This window comes from Haliotis asinina, chromosome 1, assembly GCF_037392515.1.
Source record: "Haliotis asinina isolate JCU_RB_2024 chromosome 1, JCU_Hal_asi_v2, whole genome shotgun sequence".
Taxonomy (NCBI): domain Eukaryota; kingdom Metazoa; phylum Mollusca; class Gastropoda; order Lepetellida; family Haliotidae; genus Haliotis; species Haliotis asinina.
Genome location: NC_090280.1, coordinates 105,094,358 through 105,118,245, shown reverse-complemented (window position 1 = coordinate 105,118,245; position 23,888 = coordinate 105,094,358). Strand labels below are relative to the sequence as shown.

Below are 23,888 nucleotides of genomic sequence, written 5' to 3'. Positions count from 1 at the left end.
TGACAGTTTCAGCTGAAAACACGTAAACATCAACGGAGGTATAGTTTCTTCCCCAGTTTGATCTGATTGTCGAGGAAATACATCTCATTATCTAGGAAGTATCAGAACTACACAACGCTGCCTGACTGTAGCTGACAGTTTACTTGCATAAGTGGACAGATCGACACACTGTTAGTACTCATCTTGTTGAAGTTTGCGTTTGAACAGGGTGCAGCAGCCTCACGTGTTGCCCTGACGGCTTTATCCGGTTCTCCACGCTCCCTTTGTGGGAGAACCAGTTTCTGAACCCTCGCCCGGAGCTGTTGTATAGATCCTTTGTGATCTCAAGCGTCTCGGCTCGCCAAAGGTTAGGTATTCAGGTAGTCAGGTAGCTAGGCAACCACTGCGGGTAAAACAAGGGTGGCGTGTGTTTACTGCATACAATGGAATACTGACGCGCGATGCGTGGAGCTTGTGAACTCATTCAGGTAAGTGTGTAGTGTGGTTCAGTACTGAAAGTCTCCATTTCACCCACATTCCTTTAACATAGGATACTCCTGTTGCCTAGTCAGGATATCCATAAAAAATGTCGGGATATCCGTAGGTCTTCATCTGTGCCACAAGGACATCTGGTAGTGTAAAATGTCTATATACACAAGTGTAACAGAGACGACAGTCTATACGGTCAGGTGTAACAGAAGCGGCAGTCTGCGTGATCATGTGGGAGAGTGGTGACAGTCTATACGGTCAGGTGCAACAGAGGTAACAGTCTACCCGGTCAGGTGTAATAGAGGCAACAGTCTATACGGTCAGGTGTACCAGAGGCAACAGTCTACACGGTCAGGTGTAACAGAAGCGACAGTCTATGTAATCAAGTGTAACGGAGGTGACAATCTACACGGTCAGATGTAAAGGAGGCGAATATCTATATGGTCAGGTGCAACAGTGGCGACAGTCTATACCGTCAGGTGTAACAGTGGCGATAGGTTATAGAGTTTGACGTAACAGTGGCGATGGACTATATAGGCAGGTGTAACAGTGGCGATAAGTTATAGAGTTTGATGTAACAGAGGCGATAGACTATATAGGCAGGTGTAACAGTGGCGATAGGTTATAGAGTTTGATGTAACAGTGGCGATGGACTATATAGGCAGGTGTAACAGTGGCGATAGGTTATAGAGTTTGATGTAACAGAGGCGATAGACTATATAGGCAGGTGTAACAGTGGCGATAAGTTATAGAGTTTGATGTAACAGAGGCGATATACTATATAGGCAGGTGTAACAGTGGCGATAGGTTATAGAGTTTGATGTAACAGTGGCGATAGACTATATAGGCAGGTGTAACAGTGGCGATAAGTTATAGAGTTTGATGTAACAGAGGCGATAGACTATATAGGCAGGTGTAACAGTGCCGATAGGTTATAGAGTTTGGTGTAACTGAGGCGATAGACTATACAGTCGGGTGCAACAGTGGCGACAGTCTGTACGATCAGGTGTATTGTAAGCTGACTCCAAGGTTTCTACACCCGGTCACGTGATTAGGTGTACTGTTTGTTAATTCTAAGGTTTCTACACCCGGTCACATCCCGACACCCGAAGCTTGCTTGGTCATTTGCATGGGGTTTTAGCTCTAGATTATAGACATAGTTTCAAGTTGATATATTGATATAGAATGTTTATTATGAACATTCTAAATCTAAAAGCATTCCAGTGTGGTTGTATTCCGACATGCTTGTACACCACCGGGCTTGCATATGAACGTGCTTGTACACCAGTGTGCTTGCACACCAACGTGTTTGATTAGAAATCTCCTCTAAAAGCAGAGTCGATTGTGCAGTTGTGACTATATAATGAGCATATATTTGTGTCAACAAGATAACAGCTGTACTTTGTTGTTTGTAATCAAATCGAGTCTTGACCAGATAATCCAGTGATTGTCACCATGCAATACAGTGACATAGCTTGGGTTTATGAATCACTATGAAGTAGTGATCTTTTTCAATTCATTTCTTTAACCCCTTATACAAAAAGGGATGCATCTTAACAAATAAATAGGGCTACACTGCAGGTTCTTTAGAAGAAAGTAAGGAAGACAAGTGTTGAGCATTGATTTGAGATAGAAACAGTTGTGGCAGTTACATGTTTCTTAGATTTTCATTTACAAGACAAATAAACATAAAATGGAATTCGTCGACAGTAATGGACAGCATCTTTGGGTTTTCTCCACAGACATATATCTTTCACGGTTAATTAATAAATCATTAAGGCCTAATCTAAAACGTATAAAAGCATTGCGAACATTTCTGTAGCGAAGGTGAGCAAGGTAACGCTCTGAGTCATATCTTTCATTAACAGTTGAATGCCAATCCTGCTTAAACATATCAATAGCCCGCATACGAAACTGACATATCCACATTGCCAGTTGTCTGTGATAACCAAATAAAACCAAAACCATACTTAAATAGTAAAGTGCGAATATGGAATCCCCAGGTACGAGGGGATGTCAATAAGTTTTGAGCCTTGCATAGAAAAACACAAAATATTAGTATGAACCACATTTATTTTTCAACATAGTCCCCTTGTGAGTCAACACACTTGTTCCATCTTTTCTGCCAGGCGCTGATGCCATCTCTGTAAAAGGCGCCATTTTGGTCCTCAAACCAAGCCTCAGTAGCAGCAATAAGCTCATTATCATCCTGAAATCTACGACCACGCAAGTGTTTCTTGAGATTTGGGAACAGATGGTAATCACTTGGTGCCAGGTCTGGAGAGTAGGGGGGATGCGGCAAGATTTCGTACCCGCATTCCTGGACAGCAGCGGCTGCAACGCGAGAGGTGTGTACTGGAGCATTGTCTTGATGTAGAAGAATACCACGTCTGATCTTGCCCCGGCGCTTCTCCTTGATTGACTGTCGCACTTGCCTCAACAAGTTAGCGTAATATTCCCCATTCATTGTTCTTCCTTTTGGTATGTAATCTATGTGAATGACGCCTTTGCTATCCCAGAAGACCGTCGCCATTACCTTCTGCACTGATCTGGAGGCTTTGAACTTTTTGGTCCTGGGAGAAGTGGCATGTTTCCATTCCATGGATTCTTGTTTGCTCTCAGGATCATAGTGGTGGATCCAGGTTTCATCACAGGTTACTAGCCTAAAGTGAAAATCATCTGGATTCTTCCTGTATCTGGTTAGCATGGAGTTGCTTATGGTGACGCTTGTTTGCTTCATTTCATCTGTAAGCATTCTTGGCACCCATCTTGCGCACACCTTAGACATGACGAGATGTTCATGAAGAATTGTCTCGATGGATCCGTGTGAAATGCCTGTGGTCTCTAACTCGTGGAGTGTGATTCGACGATTTTGCAGCACAAGTCTATGCACTCTGTCAATGTTTTCCTGACTAGTGCTTGTTGTTGGGCGACCTGGACAGGGGTCATCTTCAAGACTCTCTCTACCATGGTTAAATTCATTGACCCATCGTTTGAGGTAGCAGATGAAGGGGAAGACTTCATATAAACTGCTGAAAGCCTTTCTTCAATGTTCTTTGCCGAGTTTCCTTCCAGAACTAAAAACGTAATTACTGCTCTATACTCAATTTTATTCATTTTCACTGCAGTGAGGGGGGTCTCTTTCTGTCAGTGTGAGCTGCTCAATAACTTCTGAGAGTAGGATACCAAAACTTATATATCACATCAGCTACACCCCAAGGTTCAATGTCGTACCATAGGCTGTGACACCTGGGTATGAAAAATGCTCAAGGCTCAAAACGTATTGACATCCCCTCGTATTCTTTCCAAGGAAATCGTGACGTGGGAGGATATAGAAGTTTTTTTCAAGTAAACGATGTTCAGGCATATTAATTACTTTGTGCCAGTATTTTAAACAACGACAATAAGATGATATATGCAATGGGAACCTCCTACATTCACCATAAACCGTAGTATTTGGTGTTGACAAACCAACATTTAACAGCTTTTCACAGGCAAGCAAATGATTTTTCCTATGGCGTAATACTCTTCAAAACCCCATATTTCAGATCCATACAGTAAAATCGGTTGTATCTGAGCATCAAATAGTTTGAAGTAAATGGTCGATGGAATAACACCGACCATAGGTACAGAAGACCAGGTTAAGTGCAGATTCAGATTCAGCGTATGGGTAAACAACATGCCAAGGTATTTATAATCATTTACAACATTCATACGTTTATTTGTAAAAAATTCTCTCTGGCCAACAAAGGGCCACCTCTACGGAATACAACAATGTTTGTTTTATTTAGATTCACACTGAACTGCCAGTTATCTGCATACGCTGGAAGTATGTCTGGTGTGATTTGAAGATCAGGAACAGTACCGGACATAAGAATGACATCATCATTCCTGTTCAGAACACCGCGGCGATACAATAGAAGTAGTTTATTCGTCGTGGTAAGCAGGCAGTCAACATCATTCATGTCAAGATCAGGAAGTCAAGTGTGCAGTAGTGTGTAGCAACGGTATGCTTTCAGTTTTGTTAGGATTGAAAATCACATTCCAATCTGTTGCTCAGTTTCCATTGTTTCTAGGTCAGTATGAGGATAGGCTGTAGTAACATCAGGGTGGCCAACGGTGATATAAAGGGATGTCAGCAGTCAATAAACGGATATTACTGTGAATGTTATATATTAAGTCGTTAATATATATCAAGAAAAATAATGGACCTAAAACAGCTTGCATTAGCACTAGGGAAATCAGTTCGAAATCCAAACTTGTTTCTGTCTTGCAAAGAACCCTTGAACCATTTCAGCTTTTCTAGTTTATAAATCAAACCTTCATCCCAAACGTTTGATAGGTCATTTATTAATTTGATGGTTTCCAGACACGTTTTCGTTTTCCATGCAGTCATGCTGATTTAGATACATTTCACAAGACCACATGGAATATGTGTATGTATCGAAGATGTTGGCATATTGTCACCGCAATGTGTAGCATGCCAGTTGAAGGTGAATGACTACCAAGTATTACCACTCCGAAGGATTCACCACAACACATACATTATCATCAGTCCACAACTTGCCGTGCAATCTAATATCTGTAGCGGCAGAAAGGTTTTCTCAATCAGAAGACATTTCTTTTGAAACCAGCCAAAATGGCGTTGTATATTTTCATCTCAGAATGCTTCAGGTCACCGTCCTGCGTCTAGCTTTTGAACTGGTTCCGGGTGCAATGTGCGCAGCTGCAACTAGTGGCATAGAAAGACAGATCTCAGCTCCCAGTTTCTGCTTGGCGTTTTAGAAGTTGATAAGTAACAGGGCACTAAGATGATGCATGGGTAACAACGTCTTTATTATATCACATGCAACGTTTCGGTAGAGATTCTTGTATCGTTGTCAAGCAACATTTAATTTCTCTAGAACAGCACAGACACATACATCAAAGCGGACTAAGTAAAAGCTACATGTATGTATGAATTAAGGGAATTAACAACAACAACAACAACAACAACAACATCAACAACGACAACAGTGGATGGTAACTGCTTTGGGAGGCAATTTAGTTGTATAGGTGAAGGAAACGTTCTATCGCTAGTCTATGGACGGTGGTAATAATGTAGTGACAACAGGAACAAGCCAGCTGTCCAAGAGGCAGAACAATATATATATATATGTGATATGGTAAATTAGCAATGGTGGTAGATACATTATCGAACAACTTCCAGCACGTCAATGAAAGAAGCAGCTGAAATACATCTGCCATCTTGATTGTCCTTCAACATCACTTCAAAACAACTGTAGTGTTAAGCCTCTTTCTTTGTAAATATTCTAATAGGGACAATTTGATTTTAAAAAGTCTAAAGTAAACTTCTTTCGGTCAAATTAAACTTGAAATGATTAATCTGTGCCAATAATAATCATGTATGTGATCACTGTCAAAGCAAACGACATCTTTCAACAGAAGAAAAATGAATGAATACATTGTTGCCAATACCTGGTGTAACCTCCACCAACTACAATAACATCCCTGACTCTCTCCCTCAGTGTATCAGACATGGATACATTGTTGTCAAATACCTGGTGTAACCTCCACCAACTACAATAACATCACTGACTCTCTCCCTCAGTGTATCAGACATGGATACATTGTTGTCAAATATCTGGTGTAACCTCCACCAACTACAATAACATCACTGACTCTCTCCCTCAGTGTATCAGACATGGATACATTGTTGTCAATACCTGGTGTAACCTCCACCAACTACAATAACATCCCTGACTCTCTCCCTCAGTGTATCAGACATGGATACATTGTTGTCAATATCTGGTGTAACATCCACCAACTACAATAACATCACTGACACTCTCCCTCAGTGTATCAGACATGGATACATTGTTGTCAAATACCTGGTGTAACCTCCACCAACTACAATAACATCACTGACTCTCTCCCTCAGTGTATCAGACATGGATACATTGTTGTCAATATCTGGTGTAACCTCCACCAACTACAATAACATCACTGACTCTCTCCCTCAGTGTTTCAGACATGGATACATTGTTGTCAATGTCTGGTGTAACCTCCACCAACTACAATAACATCACTGACTCTCTCCCTCAGTGTATCAGACATGGATACATTGTTGTCAATATCTGGTGTAACCTCCACCAACTACAATAACATCCTTGACTCTCTCCCTCAGTGTATCAGACATGGATACATTGTTGTCAATATCTGGTGTAACCTCCACCAACTACAATAACATCACTGACTCTCTCCCTCAGTGTTTCAGACATGGATACATTGTTGTCAATGTCTGGTGTAACCTCCACCAACTACAATAACATCACTGACTCTCTCCCTCAGTGTATCAGACATGGATACATTGTTGTCAATATCTGGTGTAACCTCCACCAACTACAATAACATCCTTGACTCTCTCCCTCAGTGTATCAGACATGGATACATTGTTGTCAATATCTGGTGTAACCTCCACCAACTACAATAACATCCTTGACTCTCCCTCAGTGTATCAGACATGGATACATTGTTGTCAATATCTGGTGTAACCTCCACCAACTACAATAACATCACTGACTCTCTCCCTCAGTGTATCAGACATGGATACATTGTTGTCAATATCTGGTGTAACCTCCACCAACTACAATAACATCCTTGACTCTCTCCCTCAGTGTATCAGACATGGATACATTGTTGTCAATATCTGGTGTAACCTCCACCAACTACAATAACATCCTTGACTCTCCCTCAGTGTATCAGACATGGATACATTGTTGTCAATACCTGGTGTACCCTCCACCAACTACAATAACATCACTGACTCTCTCCCTCAGTGTATCAGACATGGATACATTGTTGTCAATATCTGGTGTAACCTCCACCAACTACAATAACATCACTGACTCTCTCCCTCAGTGTATCAGACATGGATACATTGTTGTCAATATCTGGTGTAACCTCCATCAACTACAATAACATCCTTGACTCTCTCCCTCAGTGTATCAGACATGGATACATTGTTGTCAATATCTGGTGTAACCTCCACCAACTACAATAACATCACTGACTCTCCCTCAGTGTATCAGACATGGATACATTGTTGTCAATATCTGGTGTAACCTCCACCAACTACAATAACATCACTGACTCTCTCCCTCAGTGTATCAGACATGGATACATTGTTGTCAATATCTGGTGTAACCTCCACCAACTACAATAACATCCTTGACTCTCTCCCTCAGTGTATCAGACATGGATACATTGTTGTCAATATCTGGTGTAACCTCCACCAACTACAATAACATCCCTGACTCTCTCCCTCAGTGTTTCAGACATGGATACATTGTTGTCAATATCTGGTGTAACCTCCACCAACTACAATAACATCACTGACTCTCTCCCTCAGTGTATCAGACATGGATACATTGTTGTCAATATCTGGTGTAACCTCCACCAACTACAATAACATCCTTGACTCTCTCCCTCAGTGTATCAGACATGGATACATTGTTGTCAATATCTGGTGTAACCTCCACCAACTACAATAACATCCTTGACTCTCCCTCAGTGTATCAGACATGGATACATTGTTGTCAATATCTGGTGTAACCTCCACCAACTACAATAACATCACTGACTCTCTCCCTCAGTGTATCAGACATGGATACATTGTTGTCAATATCTGGTGTAACCTCCACCAACTACAATAACATCACTGACTCTCTCCCTCAGTGTATCAGACATGGATACATTGTTGTCAATATCTGGTGTAACCTCCATCAACTACAATAACATCCTTGACTCTCTCCCTCAGTGTATCAGACATGGATACATTGTTGTCAATATCTGGTGTAACCTCCACCAACTACAATAACATCACTGACTCTCCCTCAGTGTATCAGACATGGATACATTGTTGTCAATATCTGGTGTAACCTCCACCAACTACAATAACATCACTGACTCTCTCCCTCAGTGTTTCAGACATGGATACATTGTTATCAATATCTGGTGTAACCTCCACCAACTACAATAACATCACTGACTCTCTCCCTCAGTGTATCAGACATGGATACATTGTTGTCAATATCTGGTGTAACCTCCACCAACTACAATAACATCCTTGACTCTCTCCCTCAGTGTATCAGACATGGATACATTGTTGTCAATATCTGGTGTAACCTCCACCAACTACAATAACATCCTTGACTCTCCCTCAGTGTATCAGACATGGATACATTGTTGTCAATATCTGGTGTAACCTCCACCAACTACAATAACATCACTGACTCTCTCCCTCAGTGTATCAGACATGGATACATTGTTGTCAATATCTGGTGTAACCTCCATCAACTACAATAACATCCTTGACTCTCTCCCTCAGTGTATCAGACATGGATACATTGTTGTCAATATCTGGTGTAACCTCCACCAACTACAATAACATCACTGACTCTCCCTCAGTGTATCAGACATGGATACATTGTTGTCAATATCTGGTGTAACCTCCACCAACTACAATAACATCACTGACTCTCTCCCTCAGTGTATCAGACATGGATACATTGTTGTCAATATCTGGTGTAACCTCCACCAACTACAATAACATCCTTGACTCTCTCCCTCAGTGTATCAGACATGGATACATTGTTGTCAATATCTGGTGTAACCTCCACCAACTACAATAACATCCTTGACTCTCCCTCAGTGTATCAGACATGGATACATTGTTGTCAATACCTGGTGTAACCTCCACCAACTACAATAACATCACTGACTCTCTCCCTCATTGTATCAGACATGGATACATTGTTGTCAATATCTGGTGTAACATCCACCAACTACAATAACATCACTGACACTCTCCCTCAGTGTATCAGACATGGATACATTGTTGTCAAATACCTGGTGTAACCTCCACCAACTACAATAACATCACTGACTCTCTCCCTCATTGTATCAGACATGGATACATTGTTGTCAATACCTGGTGTAACCTCCACCAACTACAATAACATCCCTGACTCTCTCCCTGAGTGTATCAGACATGGATACATTGTTGTCAAATACCTGGTGTAACCTCCACCAACTACAATAACATCACTGACTCTCTCCCTCAGTGTATCAGACATGGATACATTGTTGTCAAATACCTGGTGTAACCCTCACCAACTACAATAACATCCTTGACTCTCTCCCTCAGTGTATCAGACATGGATACATTGTTGTCAATATCTGGTGTAACCTCCACCAACTACAATAACATCCTTGACTCTCCCTCAGTGTATCAGACATGGATACATTGTTGTCAAATACCTGGTGTAACCTCCACCAACTACAATAACATCCCTGACTCTCTCCCTCAGTGTATCAGACATGGATACATTGTTGTCAAATACCTGGTGTAACCTCCACCAACTACAATAACATCCCTGACTCTCTCCCTCAGTGTATCAGACATGGATACATTGTTGTCAATATCTGGTGTACCCTCCACCAACTACAATAACATCACTGACTCTCTCCCTCATTGTATCAGACATGGATACATTGTTGTCAAATACCTGGTGTAACCTCCACCAACTACAATAACATCACTGACTCTCTCCCTCAGTGTATCAGACATGGATACATTGTTGTCAATATCTGGTGTAACCCTCACCAACTACAATAACATCCTTGACTCTCTCCCTCAGTGTATCAGACATGGATACATTGTTGTCAATATCTGGTGTAACCTCCACCAACTACAATAACATCCTTGACTCTCCCTCAGTGTATCAGACATGGATACATTGTTGTCAAATACCTGGTGTAACCTCCACCAACTACAATAACATCCCTGACTCTCTCCCTCAGTGTATCAGACATGGATACATTGTTGTCAAATACCTGGTGTAACCTCCACCAACTACAATAACATCCCTGACTCTCTCCCTCAGTGTATCAGACATGGATACATTGTTGTCAATATCTGGTGTAACCTCCACCAACTACAATAACATCACTGACTCTCTCCCTCATTGTATCAGACATGGATACATTGTTGTCAAATACCTGGTGTAACCTCCACCAACTACAATAACATCACTGACTCTCTCCCTCAGTGTATCAGACATGGATACATTGTTGTCAATATCTGGTGTAACCCTCACCAACTACAATAACATCCTTGACTCTCTCCCTCAGTGTATCAGACATGGATACATTGTTGTCAAATACCTGGTGTAACCTCCACCAACTACAATAACATCACTGACTCTCTCCCTCAGTGTATCAGACATGGATACATTGTTGTCAAATACCTGGTGTAACCCTCACCAACTACAATAACATCCTTGACTCTCTCCCTCAGTGTATCAGACATGGATACATTGTTGTCAAATACCTGGTGTAACCTCCACCAACTACAATAACATCACTGACTCTCTCCCTCAGTGTATCAGACATGGATACATTGTTGTCAAATACCTGGTGTAACCCTCACCAACTACAATAACATCCTTGACTCTCTCCCTCAGTGTATCAGACATGGATACATTGTTGTCAATACCTGGTGTAACCTCCACCAACTACAATAACACCCTTGACTCTCTCCCTCAGTGTATCAGACATGGATACATTGTTGTCAATACTTGGTGTAACCTCCACCAACTACAATAACATCCTTGACTCTCCCTCAGTGTATCAGACATGGATACATTGTTGTCAATACCTGGTGTAACCTCCACCAACTACAATAACACCCTTGACTCTCCCTCAGTGTATCAGACATGGATACATTGTTGTCAATACTTGGTGTAACCTCCACCAACTACAATAACATCCTTGACTCTCCCTCAGTGTATCAGACATGGATACATTGTTGTCAATACTTGGTGTAACCTCCACTAACTACAATAACATCCTTGACTCTCCCTCAGTGTATCAGACATGGATACATTGTTGTCAATATCTGGTGTAACCCTCACCAACTACAATAACATCCTTGACTCTCTCCCTCAGTGTATCAGACATGGATACATTGTTGTCAATATCTGGTGTAACCTCCACCAACTACAATAACATCCTTGACTCTCCCTCAGTGTATCAGACATGGATACATTGTTGTCAAATACCTGGTGTAACCTCCACCAACTACAATAACATCCCTGACTCTCTCCCTCAGTGTATCAGACATGGATACATTGTTGTCAAATACCTGGTGTAACCTCCACCAACTACAATAACATCCCTGACTCTCTCCCTCAGTGTATCAGACATGGATACATTGTTGTCAATATCTGGTGTAACCTCCACCAACTACAATAACATCCTTGACTCTCTCCCTCATTGTATCAGACATGGATACATTGTTGTCAAATACCTGGTGTAACCTCCACCAACTACAATAACATCACTGACTCTCTCCCTCAGTGTATCAGACATGGATACATTGTTGTCAATATCTGGTGTAACCCTCACCAACTACAATAACATCCCTGACTCTCTCCCTCAGTGTATCAGACATGGATACATTGTTGTCAATATCTGGTGTACCCTCCACCAACTACAATAACATCACTGACTCTCTCCCTCATTGTATCAGACATGGATACATTGTTGTCAAATACCTGGTGTAACCTCCACCAACTACAATAACATCACTGACTCTCTCCCTCAGTGTATCAGACATGGATACATTGTTGTCAATATCTGGTGTAACCCTCACCAACTACAATAACATCCTTGACTCTCTCCCTCAGTGTATCAGACATGGATACATTGTTGTCAATATCTGGTGTAACCTCCACCAACTACAATAACATCCTTGACTCTCCCTCAGTGTATCAGACATGGATACATTGTTGTCAAATACCTGGTGTAACCTCCACCAACTACAATAACATCCCTGACTCTCTCCCTCAGTGTATCAGACATGGATACATTGTTGTCAAATACCTGGTGTAACCTCCACCAACTACAATAACATCCCTGACTCTCTCCCTCAGTGTATCAGACATGGATACATTGTTGTCAATATCTGGTGTAACCTCCACCAACTACAATAACATCACTGACTCTCTCCCTCATTGTATCAGACATGGATACATTGTTGTCAAATACCTGGTGTAACCTCCACCAACTACAATAACATCACTGACTCTCTCCCTCAGTGTATCAGACATGGATACATTGTTGTCAATATCTGGTGTACCCTCCACCAACTACAATAACATCACTGACTCTCTCCCTCATTGTATCAGACATGGATACATTGTTGTCAAATACCTGGTGTAACCTCCACCAACTACAATAACATCACTGACTCTCTCCCTCAGTGTATCAGACATGGATACATTGTTGTCAATATCTGGTGTAACCCTCACCAACTACAATAACATCCTTGACTCTCTCCCTCAGTGTATCAGACATGGATACATTGTTGTCAATATCTGGTGTAACCTCCACCAACTACAATAACATCCTTGACTCTCCCTCAGTGTATCAGACATGGATACATTGTTGTCAAATACCTGGTGTAACCTCCACCAACTACAATAACATCCCTGACTCTCTCCCTCAGTGTATCAGACATGGATACATTGTTGTCAAATACCTGGTGTAACCTCCACCAACTACAATAACACCCTTGACTCTCCCTCAGTGTATCAGACATGGATACATTGTTGTCAATACTTGGTGTAACCTCCACCAACTACAATAACATCCTTGACTCTCCCTCAGTGTATCAGACATGGATACATTGTTGTCAATACTTGGTGTAACCTCCACTAACTACAATAACATCCTTGACTCTCCCTCAGTGTATCAGACATGGATACATTGTTGTCAATATCTGGTGTAACCCTCACCAACTACAATAACATCCTTGACTCTCTCCCTCAGTGTATCAGACATGGATACATTGTTGTCAATATCTGGTGTAACCTCCACCAACTACAATAACATCCTTGACTCTCCCTCAGTGTATCAGACATGGATACATTGTTGTCAAATACCTGGTGTAACCTCCACCAACTACAATAACATCCCTGACTCTCTCCCTCAGTGTATCAGACATGGATACATTGTTGTCAAATACCTGGTGTAACCTCCACCAACTACAATAACATCCCTGACTCTCTCCCTCAGTGTATCAGACATGGATACATTGTTGTCAATATCTGGTGTAACCTCCACCAACTACAATAACATCCTTGACTCTCTCCCTCATTGTATCAGACATGGATACATTGTTGTCAAATACCTGGTGTAACCTCCACCAACTACAATAACATCACTGACTCTCTCCCTCAGTGTATCAGACATGGATACATTGTTGTCAATATCTGGTGTAACCCTCACCAACTACAATAACATCCCTGACTCTCTCCCTCAGTGTATCAGACATGGATACATTGTTGTCAATATCTGGTGTACCCTCCACCAACTACAATAACATCACTGACTCTCTCCCTCATTGTATCAGACATGGATACATTGTTGTCAAATACCTGGTGTAACCTCCACCAACTACAATAACATCACTGACTCTCTCCCTCAGTGTATCAGACATGGATACATTGTTGTCAATATCTGGTGTAACCCTCACCAACTACAATAACATCCTTGACTCTCTCCCTCAGTGTATCAGACATGGATACATTGTTGTCAATATCTGGTGTAACCTCCACCAACTACAATAACATCCTTGACTCTCCCTCAGTGTATCAGACATGGATACATTGTTGTCAAATACCTGGTGTAACCTCCACCAACTACAATAACATCCCTGACTCTCTCCCTCAGTGTATCAGACATGGATACATTGTTGTCAAATACCTGGTGTAACCTCCACCAACTACAATAACATCCCTGACTCTCTCCCTCAGTGTATCAGACATGGATACATTGTTGTCAATATCTGGTGTAACCTCCACCAACTACAATAACATCACTGACTCTCTCCCTCATTGTATCAGACATGGATACATTGTTGTCAAATACCTGGTGTAACCTCCACCAACTACAATAACATCACTGACTCTCTCCCTCAGTGTATCAGACATGGATACATTGTTGTCAATATCTGGTGTAACCCTCACCAACTACAATAACATCCTTGACTCTCTCCCTCAGTGTATCAGACATGGATACATTGTTGTCAAATACCTGGTGTAACCTCCACCAACTACAATAACATCACTGACTCTCTCCCTCAGTGTATCAGACATGGATACATTGTTGTCAAATACCTGGTGTAACCCTCACCAACTACAATAACATCCTTGACTCTCTCCCTCAGTGTATCAGACATGGATACATTGTTGTCAAATACCTGGTGTAACCTCCACCAACTACAATAACATCACTGACTCTCTCCCTCAGTGTATCAGACATGGATACATTGTTGTCAAATACCTGGTGTAACCCTCACCAACTACAATAACATCCTTGACTCTCTCCCTCAGTGTATCAGACATGGATACATTGTTGTCAATACCTGGTGTAACCTCCACCAACTACAATAACACCCTTGACTCTCTCCCTCAGTGTATCAGACATGGATACATTGTTGTCAATACTTGGTGTAACCTCCACCAACTACAATAACATCCTTGACTCTCCCTCAGTGTATCAGACATGGATACATTGTTGTCAATACCTGGTGTAACCTCCACCAACTACAATAACACCCTTGACTCTCCCTCAGTGTATCAGACATGGATACATTGTTGTCAATACTTGGTGTAACCTCCACCAACTACAATAACATCCTTGACTCTCCCTCAGTGTATCAGACATGGATACATTGTTGTCAATACTTGGTGTAACCTCCACTAACTACAATAACATCCTTGACTCTCCCTCAGTGTATCAGACATGGATACATTGTTGTCAATATCTGGTGTAACCCTCACCAACTACAATAACATCCTTGACTCTCTCCCTCAGTGTATCAGACATGGATACATTGTTGTCAATATCTGGTGTAACCTCCACCAACTACAATAACATCCTTGACTCTCCCTCAGTGTATCAGACATGGATACATTGTTGTCAAATACCTGGTGTAACCTCCACCAACTACAATAACATCCCTGACTCTCTCCCTCAGTGTATCAGACATGGATACATTGTTGTCAAATACCTGGTGTAACCTCCACCAACTACAATAACATCCCTGACTCTCTCCCTCAGTGTATCAGACATGGATACATTGTTGTCAATATCTGGTGTAACCTCCACCAACTACAATAACATCCTTGACTCTCTCCCTCATTGTATCAGACATGGATACATTGTTGTCAAATACCTGGTGTAACCTCCACCAACTACAATAACATCACTGACTCTCTCCCTCAGTGTATCAGACATGGATACATTGTTGTCAATATCTGGTGTAACCCTCACCAACTACAATAACATCCTTGACTCTCTCCCTCAGTGTATCAGACATGGATACATTGTTGTCAAATACCTGGTGTAACCTCCACCAACTACAATAACATCACTGACTCTCTCCCTCAGTGTATCAGACATGGATACATTGTTGTCAAATACCTGGTGTAACCCTCACCAACTACAATAACATCCTTGACTCTCTCCCTCAGTGTATCAGACATGGATACATTGTTGTCAATACCTGGTGTAACCTCCACCAACTACAATAACACCCTTGACTCTCTCCCTCAGTGTATCAGACATGGATACATTGTTGTCAATACTTGGTGTAACCTCCACCAACTACAATAACATCCTTGACTCTCCCTCAGTGTATCAGACATGGATACATTGTTGTCAATACCTGGTGTAACCTCCACCAACTACAATAACACCCTTGACTCTCCCTCAGTGTATCAGACATGGATACATTGTTGTCAATACTTGGTGTAACCTCCACCAACTAGAATAACATCCTTGACTCTCCCTCAGTGTATCAGACATGGATACATTGTTGTCAATACTTGGTGTAACCTCCACCAACTACAATAACATCCTTGACTCTCCCTCAGTGTATCAGACATGGATACATTGTTGTCAATATCTGGTGTAACCTCCACCAACTACAATAACACCCTTGACTCTCTCCCTCAGTGTATCAGACATGGATACATTGTTGTCAATACCTGGTGTAACCTCCACCAACTACAATAACACCCTTGACTCTCTCCCTCAGTGTATCAGACATGGATACATTGTTGTCAATACCTGGTGTAACCTCCACCAACTACAATAACACCCTTGACTCTCCCTCAGTGTATCAGACATGGATACATTGTTGTCAATACCTGGTGTAACCTCCACCAACTACAATAACACCCTTGACTCTCCCTCAGTGTATCAGACATGGATACATTGTTGTCAATACCTGGTGTAACCTCCACCAACTACAATAACATCCTTGACTCTCCCTCAGTGTATCAGACATGGATACATTGTTGTCAATACCTGGTGTAACCTCCACCAACTACAATAACACCCTTGACTCTCTCCCTCAGTGTATCAGACATGGATACGTTGTTGTCAATACCTGGTGTAACCTCCACCAACTACAATAACACCCTTGACTCTCTCCCTCAGTGTATCAGACATGGATACATTGTTGTCAATACCTGGTGTAACCTCCACCAACTACAATAACACCCTTGACTCTCTCCCTCAGTGTATCAGACATGGATACATTGTTGTCAATACCTGGTGTAACATCCACCAACTACAATAACATCCTTGACTCTCTCCCTCAGTGTATCAGACATGGATACATTGTTGTCAAGACCTGGTGTAACCTCCACCAACTACAATAACACCCTTGACTCTCTCCCTCAGTGTATCAGACATGGATACATTGTTGTCAATACTTGGTGTAACATCCACCAACTACAATAATATCCTTGACTCTCCCTCAGTGTTTCAGACATGGATACATTGTTGTCAATATCTGGTGTAACCCTCACCAACTACAATAACATCCTTGACTCTCTCCCTCAGTGTATCAGACATGGATACATTGTTGTCAATATCTGGTGTAACCCTCCACCAACTACAATAACATCCTTGACTCTCTCCCTCAGTGTATCAGACATGGATACATTGTTGTCAATACCTGGTGTAACCTCCACCAACTACAATAACACCCTTGACTCTCTCCCTCAGTGTTTCAGACATGGATACATTGTTGTCAATACCTGGTGTAACCCTCACCAACTACAATAACATCCTTGACTCTCCCTCAGTGTATCAGACATGGATACATTGTTTCCGCCTCTTGGTGTATGAAATCACCAATGTCACGTGCACGGTATGTTCTAACATTATCGTCTTAGAAGATTGGCTTTGTGTTTACAGGACGGTCAACAACCCTGTCAGTGACGCTATCTATGTATTATCAGTCAGAAAGCACAGTTGTCTGACAGAGCTTAAAACGATTTCTTGGAAGAGGCGGCAATAGAGATATCAAATATATTATCATCAATTCATGCATCTTGACATTTCGATGTATTCCACCACTACATATGCATGACACATGCTAAGTTCTTATTGGTCTAAGATTTACTTGAATATATCGATTTATCAATAGCTAACAACAGATGTCGATTATCAATCCGTCAAATGAACAGTTACTGTTGAGGACGCCAGATGTGCTGATGGTGGTGCTGCTCGCCAGGTGTCTATGGACAGTATCCAAACCAGCAGACGTTCTGCTAGTGTCATGTTCATACATCCCATCACACGGTCCCCACTACGGCCTTTGCAGGTTAGAACAATCTGTCTCCCTTTTCTTCTGTTTCTGTTGTGTTATTGTCGGTAGTGGGTGACTTGCTTTCTTTGTCTCAATACCTAGTACTCATCGTCATGTTCGTGTATCTGGGACACGCTGTTCGGAGGAGATCCAAGGATATGATCGGTGTTTCTGAGATTGTCGAAGCCATGAGATAGTTCACTGGGCCGGTGATAGCAAAGCACCTGCTGCAGTCTGAAAGTATATCGTGAACTGTTTAATCATTCTGTTATATGTAGCATTTGGTGTTCAGACAATTCCTGATAAAGTCTGTGTTTTATCCGGGTTCATTGTTTTCCTTGGTCATTGTATTTCTTTCTTGAGTACCCGGATGATATTCCAGAATTCTTGACTAGTTTGCGATCTCTCGGCTGTCGGATGCTACAACAAATGAATGAAAACAAAATACAGATATCTAAAGCAAAACACACTAAAGATATGACGATAATATCAGGTTGTCACATTATTCGGGGGATGTATCCATCAGTATGCCATTCATCAGCGGCTGACAAAGAATCCCATTCTATGCCATGTGCCTTTTAAGAATCTAGTAAGCGAAAACGCGATGTAACGCCAGAATTAGTTAGAGTTTCTCAACTTTGTCACGTGACTGTTTCATGTTTTTCACACTGGCGTATAGTCTCCCTGGTCACCCAAAATAGCCCACCTAACGACTACTTGCATGATGACCACCATTCATTAAAGAAAAGAGTAATTTCGTTCGTCAACCATGAGGAATCAGCGTATTGGCGGTAAATCCTTTGAAGGAAGGACGTTGTATACACACGCTTTACACCAGAATGTGGGTATCTTCAATGTACGTTGGGAAATCTCATACCTAAACACTACCTTTTATCAAATGCGCTGTGCAAGATAAAAGTAATTACTCAGTCAGAGTGCTATCGGGTAATCCTTTCGATGTTATATCTTTTAACTCTGCTGATAATTCCTCGTGCTGCACTCCTGTTACTTTGTCGGGTAATCAGAGTGGCGTTACTTTGTCGAGTAATCTGAGCGGTGTAGGTTCGGTTCGGTTCAAATATCCGGATGTTTTCTAAACCGTTGATTTTGGCTGGTCGGCAGATACGAGCGTTCACTCATCACTATTCGCCGTTACTTCAGTCTGTAAGACGCGGTTACAAAACGTTCCCAAGTCGTATTTGACCTTTGAATAGAATCATCACAAAAATTGTGTCGATTAAACCATACAACCATACTCCAACACGGGGTGCAGTACGTCTTGGGAATGCGTGTGCCAGGTTAGATCTATGTATACTAGAAGCAGGACCTGCTAATAGACAGGTTCCATAACACTGACCTCATGATTTGGGTTTCGTTATATGATCAGAGTTATCTTTCCTTGTCAGGTAAGCACTTCACCGGCAGAATGTTGATCTACTCTTAGATGTTACTTGCTTTGTTCATTTTATTCAGAATTGGAAGCCATGTGGCCGAGAATGTAACAGTTAATGCAACATTATCATGACATGTAGAGTTAATGTGTAATATCTGATAATGCAATCATGCTAACGTAAGGTTTGCTTCAGGAAAACGAACTTTGACATTTGTATCTTCATAAGGGCCCTAAAATGACAGTTGAAGGTGGGTTGTAGAAGTTGAAGGTGGGTTGTAGAAGTTGAGGGTGGGTTGTAGAAGTTGAAGGTGGGTTGTAGAAGTTGAAGGTGGGTTGTAGAAGTTGAAGGTGGGTTGTAGAAATGGGTTGGAATCCCCTGGGATCTGCATTGGTTATAAAATGGACATACTAGCAACATGTGGTATTTACCTTCAAGCAAGTTTAAATTACATTTGTTACAAGCTAATTCATTATACTGAACAGTTTTCTTTGAAATACATTGTTTTGTATATTCAGCTTGTTATGTGAATGACATCGACACCTGATTAATATTCGCATTAGATCGTTGTTTACTGTGCCACATGAAATATAAAGTTGAGGATCAAGAAGTAATGACTGTAATTTGCAACAAATGATGTGTTACTTATTTTACAATTCCAGTATTGTATATTTATGTCTCACAATGTTTTTTTAAAAATCCAACATGAAGTGCTTTACATCGCCAAAATCTTGAGCTAACCAGATACCGGAAAATCAGAAGGAAGGCCATCTATTCCAGGTGACCTGCCCGCCTGTACACCTGAGACTGCTTTTGGATTTCCTCGTGGCTGATGGTACCTGATAACATATCAATCTTCAAACATGGAAAACTATCATGAGCTTCAAGAAAATGTGTAACATCGTGATCAAATTCAGTTTGACCATCAGAAGAGTTTAAGAGATCTTTTAAGTATGTAAACCATTCATTTGGTGTTGTATCATGATTATCACGTTTTCTAGCAATGAGACATTTCAGTTTCTTGCTGTTAATCACTGGATTGTCTGGTCCAGAGTCAGTTCTGTATCCGACTAGTGTATCCGCAGATGTTGTGACCTGAAAAAAAGTTAATAGTCGTAAACATTTTACTGTCCAAGCCAGTTCCTTCCGGCAATGCAGACGTGAAGTCCTCGCTGGACTGCAGGCGTGTACTGTGTATACAGTACGATGCGACGACAAAGGCCGCAACATCGTCCTTGTCACCATAACTTCAAACGGCATCGCTAAACAGTGGCAGAGTGCTATAACACATGGTTAGATTCGGGGATACAGATGTCTTGCAGGTACCATCATTAGGCTTGATGCATCGCACGCCCAGTTGTTACCTGCGGTAATATAACACACGTGTCAGCTTCATGCGGGAGGAACGCCATGTACGTCTCAAACGTTACAGAAACTATTTAGCACCAGTACTGTAGGTATTTCTCAAGAGCTCCCAAATCATAGTCACCAACACTGTTTCCTTGTCCTACAATGTTGCTGGGTGAAACATGTAGATGAACGTGTAGGTATTAAAAACTACAAAATATAAAATACCTATCATGTGCACACAGATATTTACAGTGTCGGCGGGGTCATATGCATGCAGCCTTCAACATCATTCCACACAGAGGAATCATCGTGCCACGTGTGCCCCGGTCTGTGTCCATTTACAGCTAGCACTGCATATCATTTACTAGCAACACATTATATAAGCACATAATCAGGTCATTTCGTGGTGCCCTGTCACTTGATATGAAGACATTAGACAATCACACAATCAGGTCATTACGTGGCACCCTGTTGCTTGTTAGCAACATGTTAGACAAGCACACAATCATGGCTGGACACTAAACATTCAGTCTGTGGTTCCCATTACGACACACGTACATTTTGCTCAGTACTACAGAGGACCTTCATTTAACACGTGTCAGTCATCCGGCATGGTTCAGTGTGTGATCTAGAGCTTAACTCCCGTATGATATTCCACTGTCTGACGTCAAAGTATAATACATTATCAGAGAAATATAGTTGCTACCTAGAGTTTACATTTAATCATTTCTTTGCAGATGGATCTTGGTTTGAGACGCCACCTGTGCAGGGTGAGTGAGGCGATAAGGAGACGAAGTGCATTGTGTGTGGCTGTCGTCATTGTCATCTGCTGCATCACCTACATCAGATTCACCCGCATGTGGTGCTGTCAGATCTACAGACCTTCTAGTCACCATGGTAGTAACACACTGACGAAGACTGATGAGTCTGGCACAGGCGACCAAGAACTTACCGACGCTAAACTGGAGGCGTTTGTTCGTTCCGGGCAGGTAATAAAAAAGCATCAGTTCGTGGTCAATTCTGAGGTGTGTTCAATGTCTGGTGTCGCGCATCCCGTGTACTTGGTGGTGATCGTTCCTTCTAAACCGTCCCACTTCCACGAACGCCAAGCGATACGGGAGACCTGGGGATCACAGTTCAACAAAAATGGAAAACTGAAACTGATTTTTCTGTCAGGACTTGCGGAAGAGGTAACAAACGTGCAACTTTCCAGTGAGCGAGAAAGATTTTCCGACATTGTACAAGCGGATTTCATCGACTCCTACCACAATCTCACACGTAAAACGACGGCCATGTTGCAGTGGTCCAAGCAGTTCTGTCCACAGGCTCGGTACGTGATGAAAATTGACGATGATGTGTTTCTTGAGTCTGCCAATTTGATTCGGCTGCTTCAGTTAATGGAAGGTGAAGCACGTACAATAATTGGTTACACCACAGGCTACCCCGAGGCACCAATCAGAGACAGTTCCAGCAAGTGGCACGTATCGTATGAGGAGTATCCATTTGAACGTTTCCCAAGGTTCGTCCATGGACCATCATATGTGATCTCGCGCGATCTCGTGACTGATCTGAACGAGATTTCCCGTCATGCTACGCGCATATATTTAGAAGACGTGTACGTCACGGGTTTATGTGCACATATTGCGGGTGCGACCATTGTTGGGACATCTGCTTTGAATACTGGTCTCATGTATTCGCCTGTGTGGTATATGAGCGAGTTGGCGGTGACGTCCCACGAGTTCACGCCGCTCACGATGAGGAGGTTGTGGAGTGTGCTGCAGGCATGGCGCAGCTGGCGACCTGTTTTCAAATACATAGGCTCTGTCGTCGGCTACTGAAAGGATCATGTCACACATTGCATAATCATGGAAAGGCATGTTCAAGTTAGTGTTTGGACCACTTTGTCTGAATTGTACGTCCACTATCACGACGAACGATGACACCTTTCCGATACGCCGGCGGACGCCCAGCCCGATAAAGATGCCAGGGTACGTACGCCAGATGCCCAGATCGATTAGGCGGTATTCGAGATGTCACAGTGTTCGAGATACCACGGTGCAGTACGCCGCAGGATGCCATGAAATGTTAACCTGGTACGCGGATGCTAATACTGAAACACAAGTACGTCTTCCTTCTAGCAGAGTATGACACAATCAGTTGAATAGTGAGTATCGGGTTCAGATCATTGACGACCTTCCTTTTGCAGCCATATTTATGTGTATTCCTGCTAGTTCCTACTATATCAAGAGGTGTAGAGCTGGCTTCTCGCTGACCCCAACCCCTTTGGTAACAGTCATCAACTGCTTGAATAAAGTATGTGAACATTTTTCCATTGGCGGTGTTTTGGTTTGAACCTTGGAACCAACAAACAAACACGTACACACCAGATAATGTTCTCTTTCGACAGGCTGCTGCTAAATAGTGAATGTTATGGAATTCTTAATGACGAAGTCGGCATGATATCAGACGCTTTCAACACTGCGATTTTCTAACTTGCTATCAGCTGGAACCATAGCTCTAAAAGAATTAGGGGTGTTCCGTAATGGGTCAATTCAACAGAACAGAAGTTGCATAAGCCCATAAACCCTGACAGATGGCACATGGCCATTATGTGAACATTAACTGTTTGATGAATGGGCATTCGACGCGCCTCAAATATACTCCTTACAAAAAGTCAGGGAACACAATTTTTTATTCCAATAATGCCCCAAGCATGTTGAGTAGGATTAAGATGAGGTGAACGTGCAGACCAGTCCATGTGTGTGATGCTCATATAAATAACACCCATAACAACCTCTTTCTCGGGTGTTATCATCCACGGACGGGCATTGCCATCAATAAAGATGAGGTTACGACCCTTTTGTTCTACCTGAGGAATGATTTCAGGTAGGTTTTAACCGATCAGACTGCATGTAGGAAATGTGGAGCACATTTTGAATGTTGTTTCT

General features: G+C 42.0%; 1 protein-coding gene across 1 annotated transcript; it reads left to right on the top strand.

Moving 5' to 3' along the window:
• Positions 1-23,648, top strand: LOC137285776 (beta-1,3-galactosyltransferase 5-like). The gene is made up of 2 exons (XM_067817759.1): positions 1-467; positions 21,678-23,648. Exons 1-2 carry the CDS (start codon positions 441-443, stop codon positions 22,776-22,778), a joined length of 1,128 nt encoding a protein of 375 aa, XP_067673860.1. The 5' UTR covers positions 1-440; the 3' UTR covers positions 22,779-23,648.
• Positions 23,649-23,888: the final 240 nt, after the last annotated feature.